This window comes from Pleurodeles waltl, chromosome 5 (genome assembly GCF_031143425.1).
Source record: "Pleurodeles waltl isolate 20211129_DDA chromosome 5, aPleWal1.hap1.20221129, whole genome shotgun sequence".
Taxonomy (NCBI): Eukaryota; Metazoa; Chordata; class Amphibia; order Caudata; family Salamandridae; genus Pleurodeles; species Pleurodeles waltl.
Window position 1 is genome coordinate 1,355,767,438 of NC_090444.1, and position 13,088 is coordinate 1,355,780,525.

The 13,088-nt window shown below is 47.6% G+C and overlaps 1 protein-coding gene across 3 annotated transcripts in view; it reads left to right on the forward strand.

Annotated features, from left to right (window-relative positions):
- IBTK (inhibitor of Bruton tyrosine kinase) overlaps nucleotides 1–13,088 on the forward strand; it is a 487,897-nt gene that overhangs the window by 297,095 nt on the left and 177,714 nt on the right. For all 3 annotated transcript variants that reach the window (XM_069235618.1, XM_069235620.1, XM_069235619.1), the window contains exon 24: nucleotides 3,154–3,302. In XM_069235618.1, the coding sequence (XP_069091719.1) occupies nucleotides 3,154–3,302 (149 nt within the window). The remainder of the gene's footprint in view (nucleotides 1–3,153; nucleotides 3,303–13,088) is intronic.

The window sequence follows — 13,088 nt, forward strand, 5'->3', positions numbered from 1 at the left end:
CTATGCATCCAGTGGCGGGAACCCTGGTCACGCCCTACCACTATACAAGCAATGAACAAGGCTATTGCATGAAGATAGAAATCCGCTCTAAATGATCCAGCCTTTCTTTCTCTTCATCCCTCTCCTGAGAACTTGGTGATTTAGGCTTTGTCTACCACTATACCTATACCAAGAGACATTCCCCACAGATCCCCCAGATACACAGTCTTAGGAGTTGGAGGGAGTAGACGAGACAGTTTTATCCTAGGTACTCTAAGGCAAAGATCCCTGTTTGCACCTCTACTTCTGGCTGCTAAATGCCGGTTTGCCGCATATGGTGTCATTCCGCTTGCAAAAGTTGACTTCTCTGTTGTTCGACCTGGGATTTTTGATCATTATACCCAAGTCACACCTGGAACCCTCACAGTGCCTCCAGTTCTTAGGGACAGTACTGGATACTACCTAGCTCTCTACATTCACTCATACATAGAGGATTCAGGACATTTTTAACACGATTCTGATGTTTCACCCGGGAGCTTGTTTTTCAGTACTGATGGTTCTGCGCCTGCTTGGTCAGTTGGTCTTCTGTATTCTCTTGGTCACTCATGCACATTTGCCCAGGAGAGCTCTTCAGTGGTACCTCTGAAGACAGTGGTTGCAATAGCAGGGAGATGTAAGAAATACTGCCATGATCTTTAAGAGCACTACAAAGGATTTAGCACATTGGGAAGCAGAACAAAAGCCCTCACAACGAGGTCCTTTTATCCTCCTCCTCCGGCAGTGCTCATGATAGTAATGGATCCCACCTTTGTCAAGAAGTGTTGAGAATTTGCTCATGGGAGTGCCAACAGGGGCAGCAGATGATTGCCAACCCTCTAGATGGGCAGATAAACATCAGGGACAACAACCTCAGCTGGCGACGTTAATTTAGAAGTTGAATTTTCTGTGAAAATTCTGGTTTAATGTGGGCTATACTGTAGAATTCGATGTAGATGGATCACAGTTGATGTCTCCATCCAAACGTCGTTCAGAGTCTCTTCGCCCAGTGGAGCACCATTGCCTCTCATGGGAACGCTCACTGCTCTATGATCTGTGCCCTCCAGCATCGATTGTAGGGCGCCTCATTTCAGTTGAAGTCTTGAAGGGTGTGGCACATAGACCTTCACCTCTCACTATCTGCTCTGCTATGACTTCTACTCAGAGTGGAGGTACTCCCGAAATGGGAGGGGCGCATATTTTGCAGCTCGGGCTCCAGAGTCCTGCAACTTTATGCCTGGAGATTGAGCGGGACAATCACAGTGCTTTCTGTCTCCCACCGGAAGTGGGTGAGGTTATCCTATCAGCTTGTCTGCCATTGAATGTCAGTCTATTTTGGCACAGAGGACAAATACATTTATTGTGTTCTAATAAAACTATTGACCCTCTGGAGACAAATGTGGCCACTATATTGCAGTTCTGATTGCCCTTATCCCAAGAGGGGAATGTCTTTCAAATAGTCAAAAGATTTATTGTGGCTGTTTCATCATTTTTGTACATCCCAGATCAACTATCCCGGTTTGTCGCCAGTGTACTGACATTTATTTCCACCTGTTCCTTTTGGGTTTCCTTAATAGGACCTAAACTTAGTGTAACGTTCTCAATAGGGGCTCCCTGTGAGCTTTTTGCATAGTTGTCAGCGGGGGTTCATAACCTTCAGAACGTACTTTTGCTTGCTGTTATTTCGGCCTGTCGCTTTAGTTAGCTGCAGGTCTTGAGTGTTTGTCCACCATTTGCATGTTTCTTCCAAGACAAGTTAGAACACCGAACTGAGTTGGCTTTTCTAACAAAGATGGTGTCTCTCTTCCATCTCAGCTAACCTAGCACTCTGCCACCTTTTATCCCCCTCCACGTCAAGCAGAAGAGCAATAGGCTACTCTGGCTACACCATAGATGTGTAATCAGCTTTTACATTGGCCGCACTAAAAGAGATTTGAATAGAAGGTCAGCTTTTTATAGGCTACATGGGCAAAAGGAAGGTAAAGGGAGGCCAGAAGAAACCCCTCTCGTTGTTTTCTGTGGTGCATAAAGATTTACTAAGCTCTAGCAAAGAAGGTGAGCCTGTCTACCAGAGCAAAGTCTGCCACAGCAGTCCTAGCGAGAGGAGTGCCGTTGGCGGACATATATAAAGCAGTAGCGTGGGCACCCCTCCACACCTTCATCACGCACTATTGTTTGGACTGCTAGGTGTGCACGGATGCGTCCTTCACCTGTTCACTTTTGTAGGATTCCCTTGTTAATCCTTCCTTTCAGACCCACCGCCTCTCTTAGTGCTTGGAAACAGACCTCAAAGGTCAGGAATCTGCGAATAGAAATATCCACCTGAAGGGCAAATTGCTCACCTTCGTAATGATCTTTCTGATGTATACTTGACCTACCTGCAGATTCTCACCGGCCCTTAACTCCTGCCCCTCTCTTAATGAAGTCCATTTTTAAAAAAAGTATTCGACTTATTATGTAATTTATCTTAACTTAAGATTCAGGGAGAATGAGTAATGAGACACAGCTAAGCGTGTGCTAAGTTTTACTAAGGAGTGAAGGGACAAATACAAACGTGTTTAGGATTAGTAAGATTGGGGCAAATATAAACGTGCGTACTGCTGACATGATATAGCTGTTTTGGAACAATGGTGTCCACTCATGTGAAATGTTTAAGCTAGGGTAATGGTGATCTGGTCGGTCTGCATCCATCCATCCATCCATACAGTCACCCATTCATCCAGTAGTCAGTCGCTGTATCCATTTATTGAAAAATTCATACATACACTCGCCTATCTCTCCACCCACCAACTCTTACCCATTATTAGTGCACAGTTACAAACATACATCCAACTGCTGTTTCGTTCTCGCACACATCCATCCATACGACTATACACACACAAACTGTGCAATCAATTAAGATGCACTTTAACCTATAAAATAACCCAGACATATTGGCATCCAAAGCGTGTTTAAGTTTAGGTGTCATCCGTTAAGTGTTGTAGAAACATCATTTCAAGTCAATAACTGCTGTTGGTGCAGGAAAGAAATAACATAATTCATACGGTAAGGGACCTTGTGTAGTCAGTCTTTCAGATTCAAGCACACAGTTTTTTTGTTTCATGTATATTTAATTTAATGTGTATTTTTTGGTATTAGGTTTGATGGATTTGGATAAAACCTTTTCAGAAGAGTCACTTCAAGAAGTACAGACCTCCGATTCTGAAGGCAGCTATGCTGGAGCTGCAAGTCCCAGAGACTTACAGTCACCTGACTTTCTGAGCACAGTTTACCATGAAAAAACGGAGGTCTGATATTTTCATTTTTATTTATATGTGTATTATCAATTCGCCTTTTCCTCTTTGTTAAAGTTAAACAGAAATAAATAACAAGTCTGACTCAACTTGGAAATCTAATAACACATTGATGATGTATTAAATATGTCTCTAAAGTATGTTAATTGTAAGTAAGATTAATATGTGTTTCTAATGGTAGTTCATGCCTCTGATTCCTAGTTATGAACCATATCCAATCTTCAAGGTGGATTCAAACGATTCTTAAAACTCTACACTTTCTCCTAGGTGGTGCTCTTAACCATCAGTCTTAGGTCAAGGTGATGTCACCTTGGATGTGACGAAGCAGGACAATAAAGTTAAGAAACCGTTCCAGTGATATCAGTTCCTATTTATTTTGTTTCTTCTAGAGACACACTGATGTAGGTCCTTTCACAAGCATAATGCAACCATAGTTATTCAAAAGAAGTAATGGGTGTTGACGGTCATTCGAAAAAGTAATAAAAACCTTCCCAGTCACAGTCTGATCCCTGTGTCCCTTAAGGACACTACGGGTAGAGTTCTTACAGAGGAATTCAAATCGTGCTACATTATGTCCGTCATTATAAGGGAATGACTACCAAGGGCATACTTGCAGTGTTGTGTGGCTGGAGGATGGTGCCTGTTCCTGCCTTGTATCGCTGCCTTCTGCTGCCTTCTGCTGCCTTATGCCTGCTTAGCATTTATTCAACAACTCTTCCCCCGCCTACTCAATCCCTCAGTCCCAAAGCCAGTAACAGTTAAGCTCTTAGCCCCGCCAGGTCAACAGCTCTCAATTTTGTCTCTGGCCTTCTCCTTCTGAAGACTTGTCCACCGTCTTTCAGTTCTGGACACCCAGCAGGCTCTGTGAGCTCTGCTGCCACCCTTCCTTTAAGAGCGGTTTCCCCTCCTGAATCCATGGTGAACCATACTGTACCAGTTCAGCACTTGGCCACTTCAGTCATTTTGCATCACTCCATGTACTGCTGCTTAAACTGTCTGCTATGCTGCCATCTTAAATAATTATCTTCCAAGGGGGATGACCTCTAAGGTATGGATTCACAAAGGACAATTCTTTATCTCTAGTGCACAAACCGTACACAATCGCTGGGGCTAAGAATGGTTGGGTGGATGAAATGTTAGGCTTACTAGTCACTGGATATGTGCAGCTGGTGCTGAGCTCTATTGTGCTATTTCACATTTTGACTAGCTCTGCCTTTTAAGAACATGGTGTTGATTGACATTTTATTAAGTTTCTCTAGTGCTAAAAAATAAATACTGGACTTTAAGATGAGCTATGCTGTGCATTAACATAGATTACAAATTGGCTCACGGGAAGAGTTTAGATTATGTAGAAGAGCTATTTCCGCACTTACGAATAGGATTCCCATTGTGGAATTTGGTATAAAGCAACTTGGGCTTCACCCCACTTGTTCAGTAAGTACTTGTGCCTTTTAAGTAAGAGTAGTGAGATTCAGTTTTAAAATGAAGTTTCACAGCACATTTTTCAATGAATTAGCACAGTTATCAAATCGTCCTCTCCTTGCTTGTACCATTACAGTTGGGAGCCTTTATCAGGTTAGTGGCTTTCTCAGAGGTCCACGGATCATGTGAGCTCTCTTGGCGGTTTGCAGCCCTCTAGTGAATAATTGGTAATCTGCTGCATTTTATTACACACACATAAAAGATTTTTTTTTAGTGCTGGAACTTCACGTTTGAAAAAAGCTAGTAAGCTTTTAGGAGATTTATTTCCCAAAGAGACTTTATAATGTATCTGATAGAGACTTCTAGCTGCATATTCCATACCTTTGAATTCCCTGGTGTCCGCTTTGAAGCTGGAATATTATCCTGAGCAATACCCTGCGGGTGCTGTTGGGTGGCGTCATTCTGATCCTTGTGTGTCGTTTGGCTCTGCATGGCTTCCTCAGCGTCGTTGGAGCTGTCTGCAATATCAGGGTGGCCTATAAAGGCACCACCCCAGCGTGTTTACGTCAATTCTTTTACCCACAAAACTTCCATGCCAGAAGCGCAGAGTCATAGCTAGAACCAACATTTTGTCTGTGCAAAACTAGGGCCCTGAAAGGGATAAAACCTAACCCTACTAGACATATCCGCAGAGCAGGTAGGCATGGGTGGGTGTAAGGAATCTGGAGCTAGGTAGAGTCTCTACCAAATAATGCGTTACCAAAGGTAAGTAACTTGTTATTCAGATAGAGGCTTCTAGCTTCAGATTCAATACCTTTGAACAGATACCCAAGCCATAACCTCCTTGTGGTGGGCTGCGGATACCTCTACTTACACTAAAAAGTCCTGAAGGACCGAACGGGCAAAGTGTCCATCTCTCCATACCTGATTGTGTAGGCAGTAATGTTTTGCAAACGTGTGCAAAGATGCCCACGTTGCCGCCTGACAAATCACGAGGGCTGGAATGCGAGCTAGCACCTTGGTAGCAGCTTTGACCCTGGTGGAATGAGCCCTCAGGAGGCTGCTTCCTGGCCAATGCGTAGCAGATCTTGATGCAGAGAATGACCCAGCACTAAATGGTTTGCTTCTGCACTGCCAGACCCTTCTTTGCTCCAGCGTACCCCACAGAGTTGGTCATCCACCCAGAACTCTGCTGTGCAGTCAAGGTAGAACAATGACGCTCTTTTTGGGTCCAGTCGGTGGAGTTGCTCCTTTTCCTTAGAGGGATGCAGTGGAGCAAAGAAGTTGGGCAGAGTGATTTTCTGACCCAGATGGAATGGGGTCACTACTTCGGGGAGGAAAGAGGCACGAATTCTGAGTATCACCTTGTCTGCATAGATAGCGAGATACAGTGGCTTTGATGAAAGAGCTTGCATCTCACTCACTCTTCTGGCAGATGTTATTACCACTAAGAAGGTTGTCTTGATGTGAGCAGCCGGAAGGGGCAGTTGTGCAAAGGCTCAAAGGGAGCACACATCAGAAATGTGAGGACCAGATTTAAGTCCATTGGGGCATAACAAAGGGCTTAGGAGATAGCATATGCACAAGCCCTTTGAGGAATCTATGTACAATGGGGGATTTGAACAGAGAAGGCTGATCAGGCAGCAGAAGAAATGCTGATAAGGCCGAAAGATATCCCTAGGAGTCCCCAAGGCAGAGCCCTGCAGGGCAAGGGAAAGTATGAAGAGAAGGATATCAGAAAGAGAAGCAGAAGGAGGATCAATAGACCTTTTTGTACAATAATATACAAAGCGTTTCCAACGACAGGCATATACCGTTTTATTGGAGGGACGCCTGGCTGTCAAAATAACTTTACAGACTTCGGAGAAAGGTCAAAAGCCATCAACTGCCGCTGCTCAATCTCCACTCAGGAAGGTGCAGAGTTGACAGGTTCGGGTGGAGAACCCTCCCCTGCTGCTGCGATAGATGATCCTCCCAAAGGATCAGCCTGATCGGAGGACTGATGCTCATTTTGAGAAGCTCAAGATACCAGACTCTCTGTGCCCAATCTGGAGCCACTAGGATGAATTGCGACCGGACGTTATTGATCTTCTTGAGAACTCTAGGCAGGAGCGGTATGGGTGGAGAACCGTACAGGAGGCCTGAACTCCACCAGTGACAAAAGTGTCACTGAGCGATTGCTGCCTTGGAAACTGCAACACGTAATACTGCTGACAAAGCGCGTTCTCTGTGAAGGTGAACAGATCTGACCAAGGCTCTCCCCACTGCTGAAAGAGTCCTTGCGCCACCTCCGGATGGAGATACCATTTGTGATCTGCAAGTGTAAGGAAATGCCTGCCTTGGCATCGTTACCCCCTAACCTTTTGCCTTTTGTTGATGGCAGTTACGATTGAAAGTGTGCTGGGATCCTGCTAACCAGGCCCCATCACTAGTGTTCGTTCCCTAAACTGTACCTTTGTTACCACAATTGACACAGCCCTGGCACACAGATGATTCCCTTGTAAATGGTACCCCAAGTACCAAAGGCATTGTAGCCAAGGAAGGTCTCTAAGTGTTGCAGCATGTGTTATGCCACCCTGGGGACCCCTCACTCAGCACATGCACACTGCCTCACAGCTTGTGTGTGGTGGTGGAGAGAAAATGTCTAAGTTGGCATGGCACTCCCCTCAGGGTGCCATGCCCACCTCTCAATGCCTGTGGCATAGGTAAGTCACCCCTCTCACCCCTCTAGCAGGCCTTGCAGCCCTAAGGCTGGGTGCACTATACCACAGGTGAGGGCATAGTTGCATGAGCAATATGCCCCTACAGTTTCTAAGCCAAATCTTAGACATTGTAGGTGCAGAGTAGCCATAAAGAGTATATGGTCTGGGAGTTTGTCAGTTACGAACTCCACAGTTCCATAATGGCTACACTGAAATCTGGGAAGTTTGGTATCAAACTTCTCAGCACAATATATCCACTCTGATCCCAGCATGGGATTTATTGAAAAATGCATACAGAGGGCATCTTAGAGATGCCCCCTGCATGCCAGTCCGACTCCTCCTAGTGTTAGGCTGACCAGTTCCTGCCAGCCTGCCACAACCAGATGAGTTTCTGGCCACATGGGGTGAGTGCCTTTGTCACTCTGTGGCCAGGAACAAAGCCTGCACTGAGTGGAGGTGCCTCTCACCTCCCTCTGCAGGAACTGTAACACTTGGCGGTGAGCCTCAAAGGCTCATGCCTGTTGTTACAGCGCCCCAGGGCATCCCAGCTAGTGGAGATGGCCGTCCTTCCGGACACAGCGCTCACTTTTGGCAGCAAGTCCGGAGGAGATAATGAGAAAAACTAGGAGTCGTCACCTACCAGTCAGGACAGCCCCTAAGGTGCCCTGAGCTGAGGTGACCCCTGCCTTTAGAAATCCTCCATCTTGAGTTTGGAGGATTCCCCCAATTGGAATAGGGATGTGCCCCCCTCCCCTCAGGGAGGATGCACAAGGAGAGTGTAGCTACCCTCAAAGACAGTAGCCATTGGCTACTGCCCCCCAGCCCTAAACACACCTCTAAATTCTGTATTTAGGGGCAACCCTGAACCCAGGAAATCAGATTCCTGCAACCTGAAGAAAGAAGGACTGCTGACCTAAAATCCCTGCAGAGATGACGGAGACACCAACTGACTTGGACCCAGCCCTACTGGCCTGTCTCCAGACTCAAAGAACCTGCACTGCGATGCATCCCGCGGGACCAGTGCCCTCTGAGGACTCAGAGGACTGCCCTGCACCTAAAGGACCAAGAAGCTCTGGAGAACAGCAGCACTGTTCAGAAACTGCAACAACTTTGCAACTTTGAAACAAACTTAGAGACTCTCACTTCCCGCCAGAAGAGTGAGTCTTCACACTCTGCACCCGACGCCCCCAGCTCAAGTTCAGGAGAACCAACAATGCAGAGAGGACTCCCAGGCGACTCAAATGATGTGGACACCCTGTGCCCTGCCTGCATCGCCTAAGTGACCTCCGGGTCCCTCCATTGCTTTCTATAGCAAACCTGACGTCTGCTTTCCACACTGCACCCGGCTGCCCATGTGCCGCTGTGGGGGGGTTTTGTATGCTTGTGTTTGTCCCCCGCCAGTGCTCTACAAAACTCCCCTGCTCTGCTCCCCGAGGACGCAGGTACTTTCCTGCAAGCAGACTGGAACCGGAGCACCCCAGTTCTCCAATGGCGCTTATGTTGTTTGAGCACTCCTTTGACCTCTGCACCTGACCAGCCCTATGTTGCTGGTGGTGGGCTGCCTATGCCCAGGAGACTGACTGTGTAAAGGCTTTACTTACCTGAGAAAACTAACCAAACTTACCTCCCCCAGGAACTGTTGATTTTTCCACTTTGTCCACTTTTTAAAATAGCTTATCGCCATTTTAACCAAAACTGTGTGTACTACTGTTTTAAATCAAAGTTCTATACTTACCTGTGTGAAGTACCTTGCATTTGATATACTTACCTCAAATTTGAATCTTGTGGTTCTTAAAATAAATTAAGAAATTATATTTTTCTATATAAACCCTACTGGCCTGGAGTTAAGTCATGAGTGTGTGTTTCTTAATATTTTGCCTGTGTGTGTACAGCAAATGCTTAACACTACCCTCTGATAAGCCTACTGCTTGACCACACTACCACAAAAAAAGAGCATTACTATTATCTAATTTTGCCACTATCAACCTCTAAGGGGAACCTATCAACCTCTAAGGGGAATCCTTGCACTCTGTGCACACTGTCTCTCACTTTGAGAGAGTATATACAGAACCAACTTCCTACAGCAAGGCATTGTCAGTTGAGTTCATCCGCCCTGGCATTCAGAGAACCTGCCAGGTGTTGAACCACCAGGGATATGCCCTGCTGTTCCATCCATGCCCAGAGAGGCAGAGCTTCTTGTCAAAGGATCCACAACCCCACACCGCCCTGTTTTGTTGCAGTATCACATCGCAGTGGTGTTGTCCATGAACACCTGCATCTTCCCTTTCACAACGGGGAGAAATGCTTTCAATGCCAGTCGGATCGCCCGCAGCTCCACCAAGTTGATATGGAGTCCGGATTCCGCCAAAGACCAGAGGCCTCTGATCTCTGCCTCTTCCAGATGTCCGCCCCATCCCAGAAGTGATGCATCTGTCACTACAGTGAGATCTGGCTGGGGAACAGAGAGGAGTCTGCCTCTGACCCAATTACTGTTCACTAACCACCACTGCAGGTCTTTTGAAGTTCCCTGCGAAATCTGAACTGTCAGTAAGATTTCCCTGACGCTGTGTCCACTGGAACTTCAGGTCCCACTGTAGAACCCTCAAATGCCATCTGGCATGTTTGACTAACAGGATGCAGGAAACCATGAGACCCAACATCCTCAAAGTCTGTCTCACTGAAATCCAGGATAGAGGCCAAAACATCGGTATCATAACCTGAATATCCTGAACTTGCTGTTCGGGAGGATAATCCCGAAACTGCACTGTCTCCAGAACAGCCCTGATAAAAGGGAGCTTCTAAGAGGGAGTCAGATGTGACTTTGGCACTTTTATAGTGAACCCCAGCGAATGCAGGAGGTCAGCCGTAGTCTGAAGGTGGGTGACGAGAGCCTGGGGCATAGGAGCCTTCAACAGCCAGTCATTGCGTTGAGGTAGGGGAAGACTGATTTCCCTAACCTGCACAGATGAGCTGCTATCACCGCTCTCACCTTGGTGAACACCTGAGGGCCACTGGTGAGACCGAAGGGGAGCACAGTAAACTGAAAGTGCTCGTGGCCCTCCTTGAACCGCAAGTAATGCCTGTGGGCGGGCAGGATAGGGATGTGAAAATATGCATGCCTGCAAGTCCAACGTTACCATCCAGTCACCTTAGTCTAGGGCATGGAAGACCTGAGCAAGAGTGAGCATCTTGAATTTCTCCTTTTTGAGGAAGAGATTGACATCCCTTAAATCCAAGATCGGGTGAAGACCTTTTTTTTTTTTTTAATCAGAAAGTAGTGGGAATAACAACCACTGCCTACTTCTGACATCGGGACCCTTTCTTTTGCTCCCTTGGCCAAGAGAGCCGTAACTTCCTCGTTGAGCAAGATTAGATGATCCTCCATCAGCCGTTCTTTCAATGGAGAGATAGAGGGAGGGAAAGACTGGAAGGGGAGGAATAGCCCTTCTGTATGATATGCAAGACCCATTTGCCCGAAGTTCTGGACCACCATAGAGTGAGATGAAATTGAATCCTCCCTCAAACTGAACGAATATGGTCTTGCAGAACCATACTAGGAGGGCTTCGGTGTTGCAGAAGAGGGGGGGCTGGGTCGTGGCTGACCTCTGGCTAGACCATCTGGGTCTGAAGACATCATGACCTCGTCCTCCCACTGGATGTTGTGAAGCTGACCTGTGGGTGGCGTGGTACCTATCACCTTCCGAAACCTTGAAAGGGGCAAAAGGAAGACCACTGGTGAGCGGGTGCCAAGAGGCCCAAGGATCAGGCCATAGCTCGAGTCCTTGAACCTCTCAAACGCCGAGTCTGTCTTTTCTCCAAAAGGGCGTGAACCATCGAAGGGCATGTCCATCAGATTTGCCAGGACATCCCCCGAAAAGCCAGTGGTACGAAGCCAGGCATTGCGACGAAGGACCACTGTCGATGAAATCACCCTGCCCAGCAAGTCGATCGTGTCCAAACCACACCGAATTGTAAATTTGGCTGCATCTCTCCCATCCTTGATAGCCTGAGTTAGAATGTCCTGTATGCCCTCCAGGACCTGGGGCCGCACCTGTGCCACTGTATCCCATAAAGTATGGGAAGAACATCCCAATAGGCATGAGGTGTTTACAGACCTTAATGCCAGGCTGAAGGAAGAAAACATCTTCTTCCCAAGTTGGTTTAGCCTCTTGGATTCCCCATCCGAGGGAGCGAAAGGGAAGGCACCATGGGAAGTGGCGGCTTGGACCACTAAGCTCTCCAGGGTGGGGTGTTGGGTGAGGAAACTGTCGGTAGGAGGTGGTCGATGGCGGCGGCCAGTTGTAATATTTATGGGAACCCCGTGCTGGGTTTGGACCACGTACCCAGCAGGACATCAGTAAGGGCCTCATTGAAGGGTAACATTGGCTCCGATGTAGCAATCCCCGACTGAAGCCCTTCTGTCAGGTGTTTAGTCCTGACCGGCATCGTAGGCAAGTCAAGGTCCAAGACCTCAGCTGCTCTGCACACCACAATGGCATACAATGCTCCCTCCTCCATAGCCACAGAAGGAGGTGAGAGCATACCAGCATCTGGAGAAGTATCCAGTCCACTGGTTTCCCTTAGGTCCTCATACCAGTCCTGCTCCTCTAATCCATACTCTAAAGGTTCCTCAGACCCCTCCCATTCCTCACCTCTTCCTGGCTGTTCAAAATAAGCCTCCGGCACTGATATGGGCGGTGTCGGTGCTGTAGAAGTTGAAATCGGTGTTGTACAATGTCTGCATCATCTGGAATGAGGATGGGGCTCTTAAAACGGTGGGCGCTGGCCGTGGGGAAAGCATCGACATCAGGACCGGTGCCGGAGGAGGCAGACTGTGTGGAACTGGTGCAGGTCTGGATCCGATATCTGATCCCGTGGTCCCCAATGGCGCCAAAGCCACCGACATGGAACCCGATGGGTTTTTTGCTGACACTGCAGTGTCTGAAGACATACCCACTGGGGCAGCCCGCTCAAAAACGAGGCACATGGCTTCGTAGAAGTCTTTAATTTAAGCGGGGCCGCTCCGGCTCCCGAATAAGGGGGGAGATGCGAAGTTGGCCCTGTCATCGGCTCTGCGAAACCTTGCTCGTAAAGTTCCTGTGACGCCTCGTCGGCCGTCGGGTGTGGTGAAGTCGAAGTCTGTTTGGACTTCTTCTTGTGCCTCTTCCCCGAGTGCCCCAAGGCCCTTAAGTGTGAAGAAGAGGACTTGGGGGTCCTGGAGCTGCCCCGGGACTTCCTCCTCGAGTGGGACCATGACCTCCTAGGATTTGCGCAAACCGAAGTCGAGCTGCCGGGCTGTCATGAGCTTCAGAGACCGCTCTCTTGAAGCTTTCGGGGCCATGGCCCAGCAGTTGGAGCACAACTTCGCATTGTGGTCTCTGTCGAGGCACCAGATACCTGGTGGGGGTCCTTTACCGACATGGCGCGATGGCAGGCACCACATGGTTTGAACACCTTCTTCCTCGATGACATCCTCACACAGATACCAAAATTCTTTGACAAAAAGGTCGAGAGAAAGGCAGAGTGTAGCTCGATCCCAGACCTGCACTTAACCAGTGCAGAAGGAAAATAATTGACATACGTGCGCGCGGGTGGTGGTGTCTTTATTTTTGTAATTTTATTTTGTTTTTTATGTAATCCATTTGTAAGTACACAT